The sequence below is a fragment of the Somniosus microcephalus genome, unplaced genomic scaffold (assembly GCF_052327205.1).
Source record: "Somniosus microcephalus isolate GS21.2 unplaced genomic scaffold, FLI_Smic_1.0 unresolved_chr1, whole genome shotgun sequence".
Taxonomy (NCBI): Eukaryota; Metazoa; Chordata; class Chondrichthyes; order Squaliformes; family Somniosidae; genus Somniosus; species Somniosus microcephalus.
This window is the reverse complement of record NW_028225179.1, coordinates 43,637,872-43,660,535: the sequence shown is the minus strand read 5'-3', so window position 1 is coordinate 43,660,535 and position 22,664 is coordinate 43,637,872. Positions and strand designations below refer to the sequence as shown.

At 55.1% G+C, this 22,664-nt stretch overlaps 1 protein-coding gene across 1 annotated transcript; it reads left to right on the top strand.

Moving 5' to 3' along the window:
• The first annotated feature begins 2,044 nt into the window (after window positions 1-2,044).
• Window positions 2,045-3,562, top strand: LOC147094874 (interferon-inducible GTPase 5-like). The gene is given in 3 exon segments (XM_085973944.1): window positions 2,045-2,662; window positions 2,665-2,828; window positions 2,831-3,562. Coding segments are annotated over 3 exon segments (1,173 nt in total). The 5' UTR covers window positions 2,045-2,160; the 3' UTR covers window positions 3,338-3,562.
• The last annotated feature ends 19,102 nt before the right edge of the window (window positions 3,563-22,664 follow it).

The window sequence follows — 22,664 nt, the reverse complement described above, 5'->3', positions numbered from 1 at the left end:
GCCCCCAACCGGATCTTCAGTCACGCCGGCCCATTGTGCGCCAGGCGGCCCCAGCGACTGTTGAGTCGAACAGTGCTCAGCCGATGCGGGCCGCGGGGAGCGCAAATTAAAGCGCACTCCTCCTTCTTTGTGAGCGACAAAGGTAGATTCTGGGAGGAGGAAGTGGTGGTGGTGGTGGTGGTGGTGGTTGTTGTTGTTGTTGTTCTGCCGGTACCACATAACAAACTGAGGGAGAGAAGCCCTCCTCAAAAACACAAATGCAGCAGCCGTTCAGAAAAAGAAATCCCCTTTAAGAGCTCACCGGTGCCAGAGTGTCTGCCGTCAATCAGCAGCTCGCCGCACCTGCCCTGCGCCCAACTTCTGGTGTTAGCGCCCCGGGCCACTGGCTTAGCACCTAATGATAGTCGTGCATCGCCTGTTTCAGCGCAGCAGCAACCTCTTAGGGCGATGCGACTGAATATCGGCGAAGGGGGCTCGACTTTGCGCCAGGCGCAAACTTTAGCGGCCGCCCGACTTTACCGCCCCAAAAGTGGCTATACTGAATTTCTAGGCCAGTGTATCTAACGCAGTGTGACACCCGGTCCCAGAGGGGGAAAGGACAGTGTATCGAATGCACTGTGACACCCAGTCCCAGAGGGGGAAAGGACAGTGTATCTAATGCACTGTGACTCCCGGTCCCAGAGGGGGAAAGGACAGTGTATCTAATGCACTGTGACACCTGGGCCCAGAGGGGGAAAGGACAGTGTATCTAACGCACTGTGACACCCGGTCCCAGAGGGGGAAAGGACAGTGTATCTAACACACTGTGACACCCGGTCCCAGAGGGGGAAAGGACAGTGTATCTAACGCACTGTGACACCCGATCCCAGAGGGGGAAAGGACAGTGTATCTAACACACTGTGACACCCGGTCCCAGAGGGGGAAAGGACAGTGTATCTAATGCACTGTGACACCCGGTCATAGAGGGGGAAAGGACAGTGTATCTAATGCACTGTGACACCCGGTCCCAGAGGAGGAAAGGACAGTGTATCTAACACACTGTGACACCCAGTCCCAGAGGGGGAAAGGACAGTGTATCTAACGCACTGTGACACCCGATCCCAGAGGGGGAAAGGACAGTGTATCTAATGCACTGTGACACCCGGTCCCAGAGGGGGAAAGGACAGTGTATCTAATGCACTGTGACACCTGATCCCAGAGGGGGAAAGGACAGTGTATCTAACGCACTGTGACACCCGATCCCAGAGGGGGAAAGGACAGTGTATCTAACGCACTGTGACACCCGGTCCCAGAGGGGGAAAGGACAGTGTATCTAACACACTGTGACACCCGGTCCCAGAGGGGGAAAGGACAGTGTATCTAACGCACTGTGACACCCGGTCCCAGAGGGGGAAAGGACAGTGTATCTAACGCACTGTGACACCCGGTCCCAGAGGGGGAAAGGACAGTGTATCTAACGCACTGTGACACCCGGTCCCAGAGGGAGAAAGGACAGTGTATCTAACGCACTGTGACACCCGGTCCCAGAGGGGGAAAGGACAGTGTATCTAACGCACTGTGACACCCGGTCCCAGAGGGGGAAAGGACAGTGTATCTAACGCACTGTGACACGCGGTCCCAGAGGGGGAAAGGACAGTGTATCTAATGCACTGTAACACCCGGTCCCAGAGGGGGAAAGGGCAGTGTATCTAACACACTGTGACACCCGGTCCCAGAGGGGGAAAGGACAGTGTTTCTAACACACTGTGACACCCGGTCCCAGAGGGGGAAAGGACAGTGTATCTAACACACTGTGACACCCGGTCCCAGAGGGGGAAAGGACAGTGTATCTAACACACTGTGACACCCGGTCCCAGAGGGGGAAAGGACAGTGTATCTAACGCACTGTGACACCCGGTCCCAGAGGGGGAAAGGACAGTGTATCTAACGCACTGTGACACCTGGTCCCAGTGGGGGAAAGGACAGTGTATCTAACACATGGCTTACACCAGAAAGCAGTTTGCCCCCATGGTGGGCAAGCAGGCCAGCTCAGGCTGCTGACTTGGGATTTGGCATTTATGGATTTACAGGCTGAATCTAGCACTGCAAAAATACAAATTAAAAAATTCACGACAGATAATTTGTGCCACTCTGACCTTCTCCTCCACTTACAGATCCACAATGGCTGCTGTCGCTGATGAAAGTGAATACGAGAAAGTGTTCGACAATGGTGGGCTGGATGCGGTCACTCAGCAAATGAAGTCGGATTTAGAGAAATGCGAGAGTGTGACCCTTCAGATTGCAGTGACGGGGGAATCAGGCTCTGGTAAATCATCCTTCATCAATGCTTTACGGGGTATTGACGATGGTGAAGAAGGAGCAGCTCCAACAGGGGCAACAGAAACTACAGTGGAACCGACATTGTATCACCACCCGAACAAAGCTACGGTCAGTATCTGGGACCTCCCTGGGATTGGAACCCCAGACTTTAAAGCCAGTGAATATTTGGAGCGTGTAAAGTTTGAGCGATACGATTTCTTCATTATCCTCAGTGCCTCTCGCTTTAAAGAGAATGATGCCTGTCTGGCCAATGAAATTCAGCAGAGGAAGAAGAAATTTTATTTTGTCCGAAGCAAAATAGACCAGGAACTGGGAGCAGCCAAACGACGTGAGAAGTCCCAGTTCATGAGGAGAAAACCCTGGAGAAACTCCGGAACAACTGCGTTGAGAGTTTGAAGAAAGAGGGGATAAAATCTCCACAAGTTTTCCTCATTTATAGTTGGAAACTGGAGAAGTTTGACTTTGGGAAACTGCAGGAGGTTCTGGAAGAGGATCTTCCTGCTCTGAAGAGAGACGGGCCTTTTTGTTGTCGCTCCCCAATATCACCACATCAATCATAGAGAAGAAGAAAGAAGTCATGATGGGTGAAATTTGGAAGGTTGCCCTCAGGTCCACTGCGGCTGCTGCCGCGATGCCAATCCCAGGACTCTCCTTTGTTTGTGATGTTCCCCTGTTGGTCAAGAATCTCTCCATCTACCGCACAGACTTCGGTCTGGATGACGATTCCCTCGAGAGACTGGCGAAGAAAGTGGGGAAGATGCCGGCGGAGCTCAGATCAGAAGTGATGTCCACGTTTGGGAAGACAGTGTCAGCGCATGTCGTCTTGGCTGTGGTAATAACGATTGCAGGGGCTGCGAGCGTGGGGGAAAGCTTTCTGTCGATCTTGCCGTTCATTGGCAGTGTAGTAGCTTCCGGAATAGCCTATACCACCACCTACACCCTGCTGAAGAAAGCTGTGCAGGAGATGGCGGAGGACAGCAAGAGGGTGCTGGCGAAGGCCATGCAGGTGATAGACTAGAGGAAAAGGAGCTGATCCGCTTCCCAGCTCCTCACTGTCCAGAACATGGGAATTCTCACACACTCACACACAGACACACACACTCTCACACTCTCACACTCACACTCACACCCCCTCACACTCACACTCACAGTGACATACACTCACACTCACACTCACACACACGCTCACACTCACAAACACACACACACACACACACACACACTCCCACACACTCCCACACTCACACACACACACACACACTCTCACACACACACACTCACACTCACACCCCCTCACACTCACACTCACAGTGACATACACTCACACTCACACACACACACTCACACACACTCACAGAGACACACACAGACACACTCACACTGACACACTCACTCACACACTCACACACACACACACACACACACACACTCTCACACAGACACACACACACTGTCACACACGCTCACACACACACATACACAAACGCGCACACTCGCAGACATACAAACACACACAGACAGACACACACACACACACAGATGCACACACAGACATACACACAGACACACACACACACAGAAACACATACAGACACACACACAGACACACACTCACACATACATACACACAGACATACACACACAGACACACACACACTGTCACACACACACACTCACACAGACATACACAAACACACACACACTCACACACACATACACAAACACACACACTCGCACACACACAGACAGACACACACACACACAGACATACACACAGACACACACACACACAGAAACACATACAGGCACACACACAGACACACACTCACACATACATACACACAGACATACACACACAGACACACACTCACACATACATACACACAGACATACACACAGACACACACACAAACATACACACGCACAGACATACACACACACACAAACATACACACACAAACATACACACACACAGACATACATACACACACACACAGACATGCACACACAGACATACACACAGACACACACAGAAACATACAGACATACACACACACAGACATACACACACACACAAACAGACATACACACAGACACACACAGACATACATACACACACACAGACATGCACACACACACACATACTCACAGACACACACACTCACAAACACAGAGACTCACACACCCACACACTCACTGACACACAGACTCACACTCATACATATTCTCACTCACACACTCACTCACTCAAACAACACACCCACACAACACACACTCACACCCACACTCACTCACACCCTTGCTCACACACACTCACACTCATACGCATTCTTACTCATACACATACACTCACAAACTCACACAATCTCACTCAAACAATACACTCACACTCACAAACGCACACATATAAAAATATAAGAATTAGGAGCAGGTGTAGGACATACAGCCCCTCGAGCCTGCTCCGCCATTCAATAATATCATAGAAACATAGAAGATAGGAGCAGGAGTAGGCCATTCGGCCCTTCGAGCCTGCTCCGCCATTCAATGAGATCATGACTGATCATCCAAATTCAGTACCTGGTCCCTGCTTTCTCCCCGTATCCCTTGATCCCTTTAGCCTCAAGAAATATATCCAACTTTTTCTTGAATATATTTAATGAACTGGCCTCCACTGCCCTCTGTGGCAGAGAATTCCACAGGTTCACCACTCTCTGGGTGAAGAAATTCCTCCTCATTTCAGTCCTAAATGGCTTACCCCTTATCCTTAGACTGTGACCCCTGGTTCTGCACTCCCCGGCCATCAGAAACATCCTTTCTGCATCTAGTCTGTCCAGACCTGACAGAATTTTATAGGTTTCGATGAGATCCCCTCTCAATCTTCTAAACTCCAGTGAGTATAAGCCCAATCGACACAATCTCTCCTTATACGTCATTCCTGCCATCCCAGGTATCAGTCTGGTGAATCTTCGCTGCACTCCCTCCATGGCAAGAATGTCCTTCCTCAAGTAAGGTGACCAAAACTGCACACAATACTCAAGATGTGGTCTCATCAAGGCCCTGTACAACTGCAGCAAGACATCCTTGTTCTTGTACTCGAACCCTTTTGCTACGAAGGCCAACATACCATTTGCCTTCTTAACTGCCTGCTGCACCTGCATGCTTACCTTCAGCGACTGGTGCACAAGAACATTGACCTCAGTTCCACCTTCCTGCACTATCCCCATATCCCTTGATTCCCCATAACTCCAAAAATCTCTCTATCTCGCCTTGCATATACTCAAAGACTCAGCCTCCACAGCCCTCTGGGGCAAAGGATTCCAAAGATTCACCACCCTCTGAATGAAGAAATTCCTCCTCCTCTCAGTCTTAAATGGCCAACCCCTTATCCTGAGACTATGCCCCCTAGTTCTAGACACTCCAGCCAGGGGGAAACAACCTCTCAGCATCTACCCTGTCAATCCCCTTCAGAATCTTGTATGTTTCAATGAGATCACCTCTCATTCTTCTAAACTCCAGAGAGTATCGGCCCATTCTACACAATCTCCTGACATAGGACAGCCCTCTCATCCCGGGAATCAATCTGGTGAACCTTCGTTGCACCGCCTCCAAGGCGAGTATATCCTTCCTCAGATAAGGAGACTAAAACTGTGCTCAGTACTCCAGGTGTGGTCTCACCAAGACCCTGTACAACTGTAGCAAGACTTCCTTACTCTTATACTCCAAGCCCCTGGCAATAAAGGCCAACGTGCCATTTGCTGTCCTAATTGCTTCCATGCTAACGCTCTCCGTTTCCTGTACGAGGACACCTAAATCTCTCTGAACACCAACATTTAACAGTTTCTCACCATTTAAAAAATATTCTGTTTTCCGATTCTTCTTACCAAAGGGAATAACCTCACATTTCCCCACATTATACTCCATCTGCCACCTTATTGCCCACTCGCTTTGTAGGACAGAGTGTACCTGCTGGATTTAGTAAACATTGTTAGGATTTTGTAACCATTATTAAATAACTATAATATGTGAAATTGTATGTTAAAAACCTCAAAAGCCTGTATAAAATGGCGAATGGTTGAGAAGTAGAGCAGGATGGGAAATTACGCCAACCTGACTAAGCTCTGTTTGAAAATGCTGTAGTAATGAAATGTTGTGTTAAGTAAACCCAGAGACTGTCGGAGACATGGAATTCGGTAATGTTATGCAAAGAGATAAGAGCTAGAGGAGAGAGATGGGAGTTAGAGGCAGCCAGTAAGAAGCTGCAGATTAGACAGACTGGTTAGAAAACACCTCAAGAATGTTCTGTAAAGTGAAACCCTTAGATAAGGGGAGCTTGTTATGCACAGAAAGAGGCCTAGTGGGATTCACAAGGTCATAAGATGACTGGCAAGGAGAGGAGGGACATTTACAAGGTGTCAGAGGGCTAGTTACTGCCAGGTAGGCAAAACGGAGGGAAAAAAGGTATAAATGAACAGCTATTGAACACTGAAGGCAGCGCGAAACCAGAGGATGAGAAGCTTCAGTCAACAGAACACAGCAAGAGAATAAAGAGACTGCGCCACAGTCACTGGGAAGGAACGCCGGGGTTCAATGAACAGACTGCGACTATCTTCTTGTTAAGTATTACTTCTTTGTACTCAATGTTTAATGCTTAATAAACCTGTTTTATTAAACACAATATACCTGGACCCAGAGTGGTTTGTGTAGTCACGGACAAATTAATTCAGAGCTTTTAAAAGCTACAACTTAACCTGTCTATCCCCTTTGCAGGCTCTTTGTGTTCTCCTCACAGCTTACTTTCCCACCTAGCTTTGTATCATCAGCAAACTTGGATGCATTACAATTGGTCCCTTCATCCAAGTCATTGATATAGATTGTAAATAGCTGAGGCCCAAGCACTGATCCTTGCGGCACCCCACTAGTTACAGCCTGCCAAACTGAAAATGACCCAGTTATCTCTGCTCTCTGTTTTCTGTCCGTTAACCAATCCTCTATCCATGCTACTATATTACCCCCAAACCTATGAGCCCTAATCTTGTGCAATAACATTTTATGTGGCACCTTATCGAATGCTGTTTGGAAATCCAAATATACTCCATCCACTGGTTCCCCTTTATCTACCTTGCTAGTTACATCCTCAAAAAACTCTAATAAATTTGTCAAACACGATTTCCATTTCATAAAACCATGTTGACTCTGCCTAAACATATTGTGATTTTATAAGTGCCCTGTTACCTCTTCCTTAATAATGGATTCCAGCATTTTCCTGACAACTGATGTCAGGCCAACTGGCCTGTAGTTCCCTGTGTTTTTTCTCCCTCCTTTCTTGAGTAGCATTGTTACATTTGCTACCTTCCAATCCACTGAGGCCATTGTAGAATCTAGGGAATTTTGGAAGATCACAGCCAATGCATCCTCTATCTCTGCAGCCACCTCTTTTGGAACCCTAGGATGTAGGCCATCAAGTCCAGGGAATCGGCTGGCTTTTAGTCCCATTAGTTTCTCTGGTATATTTTCTCTACTGATATTAATTACTTTAAGTTTAAGACTCTAGTTTTGGATTTAAGTATGTCACTCTCATATTCAAAGTGAAATTTTATCATATTATGATCACTCTTCCCCAGAGGATCCTTTCCTATGAGATTACTAATTAACCCTGTCTTATAACAAAATACAAGATATGAAAACATACAGACAGATACACACACTCACGCTCACAAAAATTCATGCCCATACTCACACACAAAACAACTTTTAATTATAGAGTGCCTGTAACATAATAAAAGATCCCAAAGCACTTCATACTTCATAGTAGCATAGTGGTAATGTCACTGGGCTAATAATCCAGAGGCTTGAACTAATGATCCCAGAGACGTGAGTTCAAATCCCACCACGGCAGCTGGGGAATTTAAATTCAGTTAATTAAATAAATTTGGAATTAAAAAGCTCGTATCAGTAATGGTAACCACGCAACTGCCAGATTGTCGTAAAAATCCATCTGGTTCATGAATGTCCTTTAGGGAAGGAAACCTGCCATCCTTACCTGGTCTGGTCTATATGTGACTCCAGACCCACAATGTGGTTGACTCTTAACTGCCCTCTGAAATGGCCGACCAAGCCACTCAGTTGTAACTAACCATTACAAAACATAATAAGAATGAAACCGAAGGGACCACCTGGAATTGACCTCGGCACCGGCTACGGACACGGCAATGGCACACCCAGCCCAGTCGACCCTGCAAAGTCCTCCTCACCAACGTCTGTGGACTTGTGCCAAAATTGGCAGAGCTGTCCCACAGACTAGTCAAGCAACAGCCTGACATAGTCATACTCACAGAATCATACATTTCAGCCAATGTCCCAAACTCCTCCATCACCATCCCTGCGTATGTCCTGTCCCACCGGCAGGACAGACCCACCAGGGGTGGCAGCACAGTGGTATACAGTCGGGAAGGAGTGGCCCTGGGAGTCCTCAACATTGGCTCTGGACTCCATGAAGTCTCTGGCTTCAGGTCAAGCATGGGCAAGGAAACCTCCTGCTGATTACCACCTACCGCCCTCCCTCAGCTGATGAATCAGTACTCCTTCATGTTGAACACCACTTGGAAGAAGCACTGAGATTAACAAGGGCACAGAATGTACTCTGGGTGGGGGACTTCAATGTCCATCACCAAGAGTGGCTCAGTAGCACCACTACTGACTGAGTCCTGAAGGACATAACTGCCAGTCTGGGCCTGCGACAGGTGGTGAGAGAATCATCACGGGAAAAAACCTACTTGACCTCGTCCTCACCAATCTACCTGTCGCAGATGGATCTGTCCATGACAGCATTGGTAGCAGTGACCACCGCACAGACATTGTGGAGATAAAGTACAGTCTTCGCACTGAGAACACCCTCCATCGCATTGTCTGACACTACCACCGTGCTAAATGGGATAGATCTAGCAGCTCAAAACTGGGCATCCATGAGGCGCTGTGGACCATCAGCAGCAGCAGAATTGTATTCCACCACAATCTGTAACCTCATGGCCCGGCATATCCCTCACTCTACCATTACCACCAAGCCAGAGGGCCAACCCTGGTTCAATAAGGAGTGTAGAAGAGCATGCCAGGAGCAGAACCAGGCGTACCTAAAAATGAGGCGCCAACCTGGGGAAGCTGCAACACAAGACTACATGCATTCTAGAAAGCGGAAGCAGCATGCTATAGACAGGGCTAAGTGATCTCACAATCAACAGATCAGATCAAAGCTCTGCAGTCCTGCCACATCCAGTGCTGAATGGTGGTGGACCATTAAACAACTAATGGGAGGAGGAGGCTCCAAGAATATCCCCATCCTTAATGATGGTGGAGTCCAGCACGTGAGTGCAAAAGACAAGGCTGAAGCGTTTCCAACAATCTTCAGCCAGAAGTGTTGAGTGGATGATCCATATCGGCCTCCTCCTAAGGTCCCCACCACCACAGAAGCCAGTCTTCAGTCAATTCGATTCACTCCACGTGATATCAAGAAAGGGCTGAGTGCACTGGACACAGCAAAGGCTATGGGCCCCGACAACATCCCGGCTATCGTGCTGAAGACTTGTGCTCCAGAACTAGCCGCACTTCTAGCCAAGCTGTTCCAGTACAGCTACAACACTGGCATCTATCCGATAATGTGGAAAACTGCCCAGGTATGTCCTGTCCACAAAAAGCAGGACAAATCCAAACTGGCCAATTACTGCCCCATCAGTCTACTCTCAATCATCAGCAAAGTGATGGAAGTTGTCTTCGACAGTGCTATCAAGCGGCACTTACCAATAACCTGCTCGCTGATGCCCAGTTTGGGTTCCGCCAAGTCCACTCAGTTCCTGACCTCATTACAGCCTTGGTCCAAACATGGACAAAGGAGCTGAATTGCAGAGGTGAATTGCAGACAGAGCTGTCTGCCCTTGACAGCAAGGCAGCATTTGACCGAGTGTGGCACAAAGGAGCCCCAGTAAAATTGGAGTCAGGGGGAAAACACTCCACTGGCTGGAGTCATACCTAGCACAAAGGTAGATGGTTGTGGTGGTTGAAGGTCAATCATCACAGCCCCAGGACATCGCTGCAGGAGTTCCTCAGGGCAGTGTCCTAGGCCCAACCATCTTCAGCTGCTTCATCAATGACCTTCCCTCCAACATGAGGTCAGAAATGGGGATGTTCGGTGATGACAGCAGAGTGTTCAGTGCCATTCACAACTCCTCAGATAATGAAGTAGTCCATGCCCACATGCAGCAAGACCTGGATGAAGTTCAGGCTAGGGTTGATAAGTGGCAGGTAACATTCGCGCAACAGAAGTGCCAGGCAATGACTATCGCCAACAATCCAGATTCTAACCACCTCCCCATGACGTTCAACGGCATTACCATCGCCAAATCCCCCACCATCAACATCCTGGGGGTCACCATTGACCAGAAACATAACTGGACCAGCCACATAAATACTGTGGCTACAAGAGCAGGTCAGAGGCTAGGTATTCTGTGGCGAGTGTCGCACCTCCTGACTCCCCAAAGCCTTTCCACCATCTACAAGGCACAAGTAAAGAATGTGATGGAATACTCTCCACTTGCCTGGATGAGTGCAGCTGCAACAACACTCAGGAAGCTCGACACCATCCAGGACAAAGCAGCCCGTTTGATTGGCACCCCATCCACCACCTGCAAGATTCTCAAAATTCACAGATCCCCCAAAACTCGGAGAAAAACCCTAAAGAAAAGGACTTTGGACACTTTTCTAACCACTTCAGGGTGATAAAATGTATTGGGCCTAACAGAGGGAGATTCAAGGTCAAAAACCAAGATTTGGTATTCTAAAAAGGCATGCTTGGGCTTGTAAAGGAAAAGGCTGCAACAGGAGATGGGATCAACCTCTGTAATAGACAGTTTGAGTATTGGAGTTAATCAAGCTGTCTGGGGCACTGTCTAACGTCACTCAGCCCCTATCAGACAATTTACATTCTAACAATAGACCCACGGAAGAGCAGTCCCCACCCAAATTACAGGACCCATCCAAAACATGCATAAAACAAATCACCTCGCCCAACTGCATAGAAATCTCAGGCCCAGTCAGGAAACTCGAAACATGAGCACAATGACTACAATCAAGTGAGAGCTCAACAGCTCATGGAACCATCCCGAAACCACTTCACACATTCATAAACAAGTTACTATTAACGAGCCCGCCAAAATCTTACACTAAACCGGACTGATTTGGCGCGCAGATTAGGAGGCCCCAATTAGTATAATTGAAAGCCTGTTTTCTCAAGAAGACAGTTCAGCAGTTACACAGTTACAACAAGTTCTCTACCAGCTCTACAGTTCTCGGCAGTTCTCAGGAGTTCATCGAGTTCAAAGAAGTTCACAGTTCTGGAAGCAGGTCAACAAACAACAAGAAACCATAGCAACAGTTCCAGTGACCATCAGGCACCTCGCGGCAACAAGGGCCATACGGAACAACCAACCGAATATTACCACCAACCAACCGGGTAAGAATGGGCCACCGCGACCAAAGAAAACCAACTTGGGAGAAAACCGAAGATTCGCAAGTTTTCCACTCTGCAATCTATTCCTGATTTACCCCATGGTAAGATTTTTACTTAAAAAGACTCTAAACCCTATCTCTAACAGAAGAAAAGTGGGTACTCACCCGATAAATCCAATACGCACCCTATCGCATCAGCGGACTCGCGAAGACTGACCAGACATGCAGTCAAAGTCCTCTACTGTGTCCGGGGTACGGCAGACACCAAACAACACATCCAGCGAACCCCGAAACCGCGAACCAGCTCAATTGTCAAGGATTCGTTTGGAGAGCATTATCACTGGTCCTCTAGAGTTCAACTCAGCTAGTAAAGTGGGATTGGGAAGGGTGAGGTATTTTCCACTGTATTTCCCTCGTGTGTATTAGAGTATAAGATTGTTATGTTGTATTTTCTTTCTTGAATAAAGATCAGAATTTCGAGTAATGTGTGCAGTTTTGGTCGCCTTATCTGAGGAAGGATGTTCTTGCCATGGAGGGAGTGCAGCGAAGATTCACCAGACTGATACCTGGGATGGCAGGAATGATGTATGAGGAGAGATTGGGCCGATTGGGCTTATACTCGCTGGAGTTTAGAAGAATGAGAGGGGATCTCATTGAAACTTATAAAATTCTGACAGGATTAGACAGACGAGATGCAGGAAGGATGTTCCCAATGGCCGGGGAGTCCAGAACCAGGGGGTCACAGTCTAAGGATAAGGGGTAAGCCATTTAGGACAGAGATGAGGAGGAATTTCTTCACCCAAAGAATGGTGAACTCTGGAACTCGGTCGGTCGGTCTCTGGGACTCGGTCAGTTGGTCTCTAGGACTCGGTCAGTCTCTGGGACTCGGTCGGACGGTCTCTGGGACTCGGTCGGTCTCTGGGACTCGGTTGGTCTCTGGGACTCGGTCGGTCGGTCTCTGGGACTCGGTCGGTCTCTGGGACTCGGTCGGTCTCTGGGATTTGGTCGGTCGGTCGGTCTCTGGGACTCGGTCGGTCGGTCGGTCTCTGGGACTCGGTCGGTCGGTCTCTGGGACTTGGTCGGTCTCTGGGACTCGGTCGGTCTCTGGGACTCGGTCGGCCGGTTGGTCTCTGGGACTCGGTCGGTCTGTGGGACTCGGTCGGTCTCTGGGACTCGGTCGGTCTCTGGGACTCGGTCGGTCTCTGGGACTCGGTCGGTCGGTCTCTGGGACTCGGTCGGTCGGTCTCTGAGACTCGGTCGGTCTCTGGGACTCGGTCGGTCGGTCTCTGGGACTCGGTCGGTCGGTCTCTGGGACTCGGTCGGTCGGTCTCTGGGACTCGGTCGATCTCTGGGACTCGGTCGGTCTCTGGGACTCGGTCGGTCTGTGGGACTCGGTCGGTCTCTGGGACTCGGTCAGTCTCTGGGACTCGGTCGGTCGGTCTCTGGGACTCGGTCGGTCGGTCTCTGGGACTCGGTCGGTCTCTGGGACTCGGTCGGTCTCTGGGACTCGGCCGGTCGGTCTCTGGGACTCGGTCGGTCTCTGGGACTCGGTCGGTCGGTCCCTGGGACTCGGTCGGTCGGTCTCTGGGACTCGGTCGGTCTCTGGGACTCGGTCGGTCTCTGGGACTCGGTCGGTCGGTCTCTGGGACTCGGTCGGTCTCTGGGACTCGGTCGGTCTCTGGGACTCGGTCGGCCTCTGGGACTCGGTCGGTCGGTCTCTGGGACTCGGTCGGTCGGTCTCTGGGACTCGGTCGGTCTCTGGGACTCGGTCGGTCTCTGGGACTCGGCCAGTCGGTCTCTGGGACTCGGTCGGTCTCTGGGACTCGGTCGGTCTCTGGGCCTCGGTCGGTCGGTCTCTGGGACTCGGTCGGTCTCTGGGACTCGGTCGGTTTCTGGGACTCGGTCGGTCGGTCTCTGGGACTCGGTCGGTCGGACTCTGGGACTCGGTCGGTCTCTGGGACTCGGTCGGTCGGTCTCTGGGACTCGGTCGGTCGGTCTCTGGGACTCGGTCGGTCTCTGGGACTCGGTCGGTCTCTGGGACTCGGTCGGTCGGTCTCTGGGACTCGGTCGGTCTCTGGGACTCGGTCAGTCGGTCTCTGGGACTCGGTCGGTCTCTGGGAATCGGTCGGTCGGTCTCTGGGACTCGGTCGGTCGGTCTCTGGGACTCGGTCAGTCTCTGGGACTCGGTCGGTCTCTGGGACTCGGTCGGTCGGTCTCTGGGACTCGGTCGGTCTCTGGGACTCGGTCGGTCTCTGGGACTCGGTCGGTCTCTGGGACTCGGTCAGTCTCTGGGACTCGGTCGGTCTCTGGGACTCGGTCGGTCGGTCTCTGGGACTCGGTCGGTCTCTGGGACTCGGTCGGTCTCTGGGACTCGGTCGGTCTCTGGGACTCGGTCGGTCGGTCTCTGGGACTCGGTCGGTCTCTGGGACTCGGCCGGTCGGTCTCTGGGACTCGGTCGGTCTCTGGGACACGGTCGGTCGGTCTCTGGGACTCTGTCGGTCTCTGGGACTCGGTCGGTCTCTGGGACTCGGTCGGTATCTGGGACTCGGTCAGTCTCTGGGACTCGGTCGGTCTCTGGGACTCGGTCAGTCGCTCTCTGGGACTCGGTCGGTCTCTGGGACTCGGTCGGTCGGCCTCTAGGACTCGGTCGGTCTCTGGGACTCGGTCGGTATCTGGGACTCGGTCAGTCTCTAGGACTCGGTCGGTCTCTGGGACTCGGTCGGTATCTGGGACTCGGTCGGTCTCTGGGACTCGGTCGGTCTCTGGGACTCGGTCGGTCGGTCTCTGGGACTCGGTCAGTCGCTCTCTGGGACTCGGTCGGTCTCTGGGACTCGGCCGGTCGGTCTCTGGGACTCGGTCGGTCGGTCTCTGGGACTCGGTCGGTCTCTGGGACTCGGTCGGTCGGCCTCTAGGACTCGGTCGGTCTCTGGGACTCGGTCGGTATCTGGGACTCGGTCAGTCTCTAGGACTCGGTCGGTCTCTGGGACTCGGTCGGTCTCTGGGACTCGGTCAGTCTCTGGGGCTCGGCCGGTCGGTATCTGGGACTCGGTCGGTCTCTGGGACTCGGTCGGTCGGTCTCTGGGACTCGGCCGGTCGGTCTCTGGGACTCGGTCGGTCGGTCTCTGGGACTCGGTCGGTCTCTGGGACTCGGTCGGTCGGTCTCTGGGACTCGGTCGGTCGGTCTCTGGGACTCGGTCGGTCTCTGGGACTCGGTCGGTCGGTCTCTGGGACTCGGTCGGTCTCTGGAACTCGGTCGGTCTCTGGGACTCCGTCGGTCGGTCTCTGGGACTCGGTCGGTCTCTGGGACTCGGTCGGTCGGTCTCTGGGACTCGGTCGGTCTCTGGAACTCGGTCGGTCTCTGGGACTCGGTCGGTCGGTCTCTGGGACTCGGCCGGTCGGTCTCTGGGACTCGGTCGGTCGGTCTCTGGGACTCGGCCGGTCGGTCTCTGGGACTCAGTCGGTCGGTCTCTGGGACTCGGTCGGTCTCTGGGACTCGGTCGGTCGGTCTCTGGGACTCGGCCGGTCGGTCTCTGGGACTCGGTCGGTCGGTCTCTGGGACTCGGCCGGTCGGTCTCTGGGACTCGGTCGGTCGGTCTCTGGGACTCGGTCGGTCTCTGGGACTCGGCCGGTCGGTCTCTGGGACTCGGTCGGTCTCTGGGACTCGGGCGGTCTCTGGGACTCGGTCTGTCTCTCGGACTCGGTCGGTCTCTGGGACTCGGTCGGTCGGTCTCTGGGACTCGGTCGGTCTCTGGGACTCGGTCAGTCTCTGGGGCTCGGCCGGTCGGTCTCTGGGACTCGGTCGGTCTCTAGGACTCGGCCGGTCGGTCTCTGGGACTCGGTCTGTCGGTCTCTGGGACTCGGTCGGTCTCTGGGACTCGGCCGGTCGGTCTCTGGGACTCGGTCTGTCGGTCTCTGGGACTCGGTCGGTCTCTGGGACTCGGCCGGTCGGTCTCTGGGACTCGGTCTGTCGGTCTCTGGGACTCGGTCGGTCTCTGGGACTCGGTCGGTCGGTCTCTGGGACTCGGTCGGTCGGCCTCTGGGACTCGGTCGGTCTCTGGGACTCGGTCGGTCTCTGGGACTCGGCCGGTCGGTCTCTGGGACTCGGTCGGTCTCTGGGACTCGGTCAGTCTCTGGGCCTCGGCCGGTCGGTCTCTGGGACTCGGTCAGTCTCTGGGCCTCGGCCGGTCGGTCTCTGGGACTCGGTCGGTCTCTGGGACTCGGTCGGTCGGTCTCTGGGACTCGGTCGGTCTCTGGGACTCGGTCAGTCGGTCTCTGGGACTCGGTCGGTCTCTGGGAATCGGTCGGTCGGTCTCTGGGACTCGGTCGGTCGGTCTCTGGGACTCGGTCAGTCTCTGGGACTCGGTCGGTCTCTGGGACTCGGTCGGTCGGTCTCTGGGACTCGGTCGGTCTCTGGGACTCGGTCGGTCTCTGGGACTCGGTCGGTCTCTGGGACTCGGTCAGTCGCTCTCTGGGACTCGGTCGGTCTCTGGGACTCGGTCGGTCGGTCTCTGGGACTCGGTCGGTCTCTGGGACTCGGCCGGTCGGTCTCTGGGACTCGGTCGGTCTCTGGGACACGGTCGGTCGGTCTCTGGGACTCTGTCGGTCTCTGGGACTCGGTCGGTCGGCCTCTAGGACTCGGTCGGTCTCTGGGACTCGGTCGGTATCTGGGACTCGGTCAGTCTCTAGGACTCGGTCGGTCTCTGGGACTCGGTCGGTCTCTGGGACTCGGTCAGTCGCTCTCTGGGACTCGGTCGGTCTCTGGGACTCGGTCGGTCGGCCTCTAGGACTCGGTCGGTCTCTGGGACTCGGTCGGTATCTGGGACTCGGTCAGTCTCTAGGACTCGGTCGGTCTCTGGGACTCGGTCGGTATCTGGGACTCGGTCAGTCGCTCTCTGGGACTCGGTCGGTCTCTGGGACTCGGTCGGTCGGCCTCTAGGACTCGGTCGGTCTCTGGGACTCGGTCGGTATCTGGGACTCGGTCAGTCTCTAGGACTCGGTCGGTCTCTGGGACTCGGTCGGTATCTGGGACTCGGTCGGTCTCTGGGACTCGGTCGGTCTCTGGGACTCGGTCGGTCGGTCTCTGGGACTCGGTCAGTCGCTCTCTGGGACTCGGTCGGTCTCTGGGACTCGGCCGGTCGGTCTCTGGGACTCGGTCGGTCGGTCTCTGGGACTCGGTCGGTCTCTGGGACTCGGTCGGTCGGCCTCTAGGACTCGGTCGGTCTCTGGGACTCGGTCGGTATCTGGGACTCGGTCAGTCTCTAGGACTCGGTCGGTCTCTGGGACTCGGTCGGTATCTGGGACTCGGTCGGTCTCTGGGACTCGGTCGGTCGGTCTCTGGGACTCGGCCGGTCGGTCTCTGGGACTCGGTCGGTCGGTCTCTGGGACTCGGTCGGTCTCTGGGACTCGGTCGGTCGGTCTCTGGGACTCGGTCGGTCGGTCTCTGGGACTCGGTCGGTCTCTGGGACTCGGTCGGTCGGTCTCTGGGACTCGGTCGGTCTCTGGAACTCGGTCGGTCTCTGGGACTCCGTCGGTCGGTCTCTGGGACTCGGTCGGTCTCTGGGACTCGGTCGGTCGGTCTCTGGGACTCGGTCGGTCTCTGGAACTCGGTCGGTCTCTGGGACTCGGTCGGTCGGTCTCTGGGACTCGGCCGGTCGGTCTCTGGGACTCGGTCGGTCGGTCTCTGGGACTCGGCCGGTCGGTCTCTGGGACTCAGTCGGTCGGTCTCTGGGACTCGGTCGGTCTCTGGGACTCGGTCGGTCGGTCTCTGGGACTCGGCCGGTCGGTCTCTGGGACTCGGTCGGTCGGTCTCTGGGACTCGGCCGGTCGGTCTCTGGGACTCGGTCGGTCGGTCTCTGGGGACTCGGTCGGTCTCTGGGACTCGGCCGGTCGGTCTCTGGGACTCGGTCGGTCTCTGGGACTCGGTCAGTCTCTGGGGCTCGGCCGGTCGGTCTCTGGGACTCGGTCGGTCTCTAGGACTCGGCCGGTCGGTCTCTGGGACTCGGTCTGTCGGTCTCTGGGACTCGGTCGGTCTCTGGGACTCGGCCGGTCGGTCTCTGGGACTCGGTCTGTCGGTCTCTGGGACTCGGTCGGTCTCTGGGACTCGGCCGGTCGGTCTCTGGGACTCGGTCTGTCGGTCTCTGGGACTCGGTCGGTCTCTGGGACTCGGTCGGTCGGTCTCTGGGACTCGGTCGGTCGGCCTCTGGGACTCGGTCGGTCTCTGGGACTCGGTCGGTCTCTGGGACTCGGCCGGTCGGTCTCTGGGACTCGGTCGGTCTCTGGGACTCGGTCAGTCTCTGGGCCTCGGCCGGTCGGTCTCTGGGACTCGGTCGGTCTCTGGGACTCGGTCAGTCTCTGGGACTCGGGCGGTCTCTGGGACTCGGTCTGTCTCTCGGACTCGGTCGGTCTCTGGGACTCGGTCGGTCGGTCTCTGGGACTCGGTCGGTCTCTGGGACTCGGTCAGTCTCTGGGGCTCGGCCGGTCGGTCTCTGGGACTCGGTCGGTCTCTAGGACTCGGCCGGTCGGTCTCTGGGACTCGGTCTGTCGGTCTCTGGGACTCGGTCGGTCTCTGGGACTCGGCCGGTCGGTCTCTGGGACTCGGTCGGTCGGCCTCTGGGACTCGGTCGGTCTCTGGGACTCGGTCGGTCTCTGGGACTCGGCCGGTCGGTCTCTGGGACTCGGTCGGTCTCTGGGACTCGGTCAGTCTCTGGGCCTCGGCCGGTCGGTCTCTGGGACTCGGTCAGTCTCTGGGCCTCGGCCGGTCGGTCTCTGGGACTCGGTCGGTCTCTGGGACTCGGTCGGTCGGTCTCTGGGACTCGGTCGGTCTCTGGGACTCGGTCGGTCTCTGGGACTCGGTCGGTCGGTCTCTGGGACTCGGTCGGTCGGTCTCTGGGACTCGGTCGGTCTCTGGGACTCGGTCGGTTTCTGGGACTCGGCCGGTCGGTCTCTGGGACTCGGTCGGTCGGTCTCTGGGACTCGGTCAGTCTCTGGGACTCGGTCGGTCTCTGGGACTCGGTCGGTCGGTCTCTGGGACTCGGTCGGTCAGTCTCTGGGACTCGGTCGGTCGGTCTCTGGGACTCGGTCAGTCTCTGGGACTCGGTCGGTCTCTGGGACTCGGTCGGTCTCTGGGACTCGGTCGGTCGGTCTCTGGGACTCGGTCGGTCTCTGGGACTCGGTCGGTCTCTGGGACTCAGCCGGTCGGTCTCTGGGACTCGGTCAGTCTCTGGGACTCGGTCGGTCTCTGGGACTCGGTCGGTCTCTGGGACTCGGCCGGTCGGTCTCTGGGACTCGGTCGGTCAGTCTCTGGGACTCGGTCGGTCTCTGGGACTCGGTCGGTCGGTCTCTGGGACTCGGTCGGTCAGTCTCTGGGACTCGGTCGGTCGGTCTCTGGGACTCGGTCAGTCTCTGGGACTCGGTCGGTCTCTGGGACTCGGTCGGTCGGTCTCTGGGACACGGTCGGTCGGTCTCTGGGACTCGGTCGGTCGGTCTCTGGGACTCGGTCGGTCTCTGGGACTCGGTCGGTCTCTGGGACTCAGCCGGTCGGTCTCTGGGACTCGGTCAGTCTCTGGGACTCGGTCGGTCTCTGGGACTCGGTCGGTCTCTGGGACTCGGCCGGTCGGTCTCTGGGACTCGGTCGGTCGGTCTCTGGGACTCGGTCGGTCGGCCTCTGGGACTCGGTCGGTCTCTGGGACTCGGCCGGTCGGTCTCTGGGACTCGGTCGGTCTCTGGGACTCGGTCGGTCTCTGGGAATCGGTCAGTCGATCTCTGGGACTCGGTCGGTCTCTGGGACTCGGTCGGTCTCTGGGACTCGGTCAGTCTCTGGGACTCGGCCGGTCGGTCTCTGGGACTCGGTCGGTCTCTGGGACTCGGTCGGTCTCTGGGACTCGGTCGGTCTCTGGGACTCGGTCGGTCGGTCTCTGGGACTCGGTCGGTCTCTGGGATTCGGTCGGTCTCTGGGACTCGGTTGGTCGGTCTCTGGGACTCGGCCGGTCAATCTCTGGGACTCGGTCAGTCTCTGGGACTCAGCCGGTCGGTCTCTGGGACTCGGTCGGTCGGTCTCTGGGACTCGGTCGGTCTCTGGGACTCGGTCGGTCTCTGGGACTCGGTCGGTCTCTGGGACTCGGCCGGTCGGTCTCTGGGACTCGGTCGGTCGGTCTCTGGGACTCGGTCGGTCGGCCTCTGGGACTCAGTCGGTCTCTGGGACTCGGCCGGTCGGTCTCTGGGACTCGGTCGGTCTCTGGGACTCGGTCGGTCTCTGGGACTCGGTCAGTCTCTGGGACTCGGCCGGTCGGTCTCTGGGACTCGGTCGGTCTCTGGGACTCGGTCGGTCTCTGGGACTCGGTCGGTCTCTGGGACTCGGTCGGTCGGTCTCTGGGACTCGGTCGGTCGGTCTCTGGGACTCGGTCGGTCTCTGGGACTCGGCCGGTCAATCTCTGGGACTCGGTCAGTCTCTGGGACTCGGTCGGTCTCTGGGACTCGGTCGGTCGGTCTCTGGGACTCGGTCAGTCTCTGGGACTCGGCCGGTCGGTCTCTGGGACTCGGTCGGTCTCTGGGACTCGGTCGGTTGGTCTCTGGGACTCGGTCGGTCGGTCTCTGGGACTCGGTCAGTCTCTGGGACTCGGTCGGTCTCTGGGACTCGGTCGGTTGGTCTCTGGGACTCGGTCGGTTGGTATCTGGGACTCGGTCAGTCTCTGGGACTCGGCCGGTCGGTCTCTGGGACTCGGTCGGTCTCTGGGACTCGGTCAGTCGGTCTCTGGGACTCGGCCGGTCGGTCTCTGGGTCATAAACTCCACACCCGGTAACTCGCTCGCCAGCAGATATTGTGCTTGATCCATCCACATGGATTTCGTGGCCTGTGGGGTGTATCCCGGCCCGAAAACCTATGTTGACTTCCCATACCCCTTCAATGGGTAAATCATGTTGGCTGCGTGCTTCGGCTTGCAGAGACCTTTCACCCTTAGGTCCATCTGGGAGAGAAGTAGGGTCCAGTGAGCAATGCGGGCACTGCTCACTGTCCCGTCTTTGATTCTCCCATCCAGGAGCATCTGGGTGGGCGTGTGATGTGTGAGGAGTGTGATAGGAGATGTTCCTGTGAAGTTCAATGATCTTTTCACAGCCCAGTGAGTGGCGAGGAGGTGCCTCTCACAGTTGGAGTAGCCCTTCTCCACATCGGTGAGTATCCTGGAGGAGTAAACCACCGGTCTCAGCTGACCGTACTGCTCTTGGAGCAGCACGGCACTCAAACTGGTCCCTGCTGGCTGCCACCTCCAGGAAAATCTCATTTCCCCCATCAATGGCCCCTAGAGCCAGCGCGGTCTGCAGATCTTTCTTTAATTTTACAAATGCTGCCTCACAACCCTCGTCCCATACCCCGGCCACAGTGGAGAGTTTACGTGGGTGGCTATCGGTCTCAATACCCCCTGTTTTACTAAAGAAGCCATGGCCGTTTCCATGTCTGCCTCCGCCTCCCTGGAGAAATTGTATTGCTTCTGTGGTCGGGTCATGGGGTCCCCACTCACACTAACCTCGATCCCGTTTACCCTCCCACAATCATGCTTGTGAGTGGCAAATGCACCGAGTTGTGCTCACACAAATGCCTGGTATGCCACCGGAGCTTTACTGACCATTTGTTCGAGGTCGTAACCCTCCTTTGGTTTCAGGGTGCACAAGGTCCCCTTGCCCTGTTTCTCTGGGATGACTGCCACTTCATTTTCCTTGCTGGTGCATGCTCCCCACAGACAGTGGTTCCTAAGATCCACTAGAATCCTGTGGCCTATGATAAAATCGGCCCCCAGGATCCCCTTCCCTTCCTGCTCCCATTTCATTAAGACACAGGTCCACTTGGTGTGGAGTGCTCCTAAATGAATGGACAGTGGGATAGAGATCGAGCCAGCCTGCTCGTTACATGTAAACCCCACTAAGCTGTACGGGACCCCGTTAGACCGAGGTGAGGCTGCGGTGTTAGCTGAATAGACGATGGTGCTCGATGCTCCAGTATCTAACAGATAGGTCCCTTTCACCTTTTCCACCTCCATCTTAACAAATGGTCTCTTCCATGCATCATACTCAGGGGGACACAGGTAGACAGGCTGCGCTGGTTCTAGTCATGGGTTTGTGTTGAGTGGGGCAGATGGGGTTAAAGCACCAGTGGCGGTGACTACCTTCCCTGGGCCACTTAATAAAGCTCGGATCGCAGCTACGACTGAGTCTAACATGGGGGGAGAGGTCGGTGTTTCGGTTCTTGGGGCAGGAGGTGGGGAGTTCTTTCCTATGTTATCTTTCCACGGATTCCTACAGTCCCTTCTCCAATGCCCATTCTTCCCACACCCGAAGCAGTTACGATTCATGTCAGAAGGGTTACCCCCTTCCTGGTGCCACTCTTTCTTTTTACTAGGTTTCATTTCATGTACTTTTCCTTTTGGTGGGTGCTCTTCTGTCCCTCTACCGTTCTGGTGAGCCAGGGTCAGTTGTCTGACCACTGCCTCCTCGGTGACCCGGGGGTCTTTCGGGTCAAACCAAAGCTCAGCCTTGGCTCTGATCCATTTGCCACCAGGCTTCGGTGCCAGTGGGTCAGCTCGTCCTCAATCAGGTGAGCCTGGTCGAGAACCCCATTACAGGCACTCTTGTACACAGGCCACAGTCGGTCTGCGAAAGCCTGTGGGGTCTCCCCTGCTAGCTGTGTTGTCCTCTCCACCCGGGAGAAGGGACTATCATCATTCATACCCATGGCCTCCAGAACTTCCTCCCGGATAGCAGCATATCTGCCCTGCCCTTTTTTACTCTCCGCAGAGAGGGACTGGTAGAGTTTGCCATCCAGGGAGAAAAGGAGCATTTTTGCCATCTCGGAGTCATCG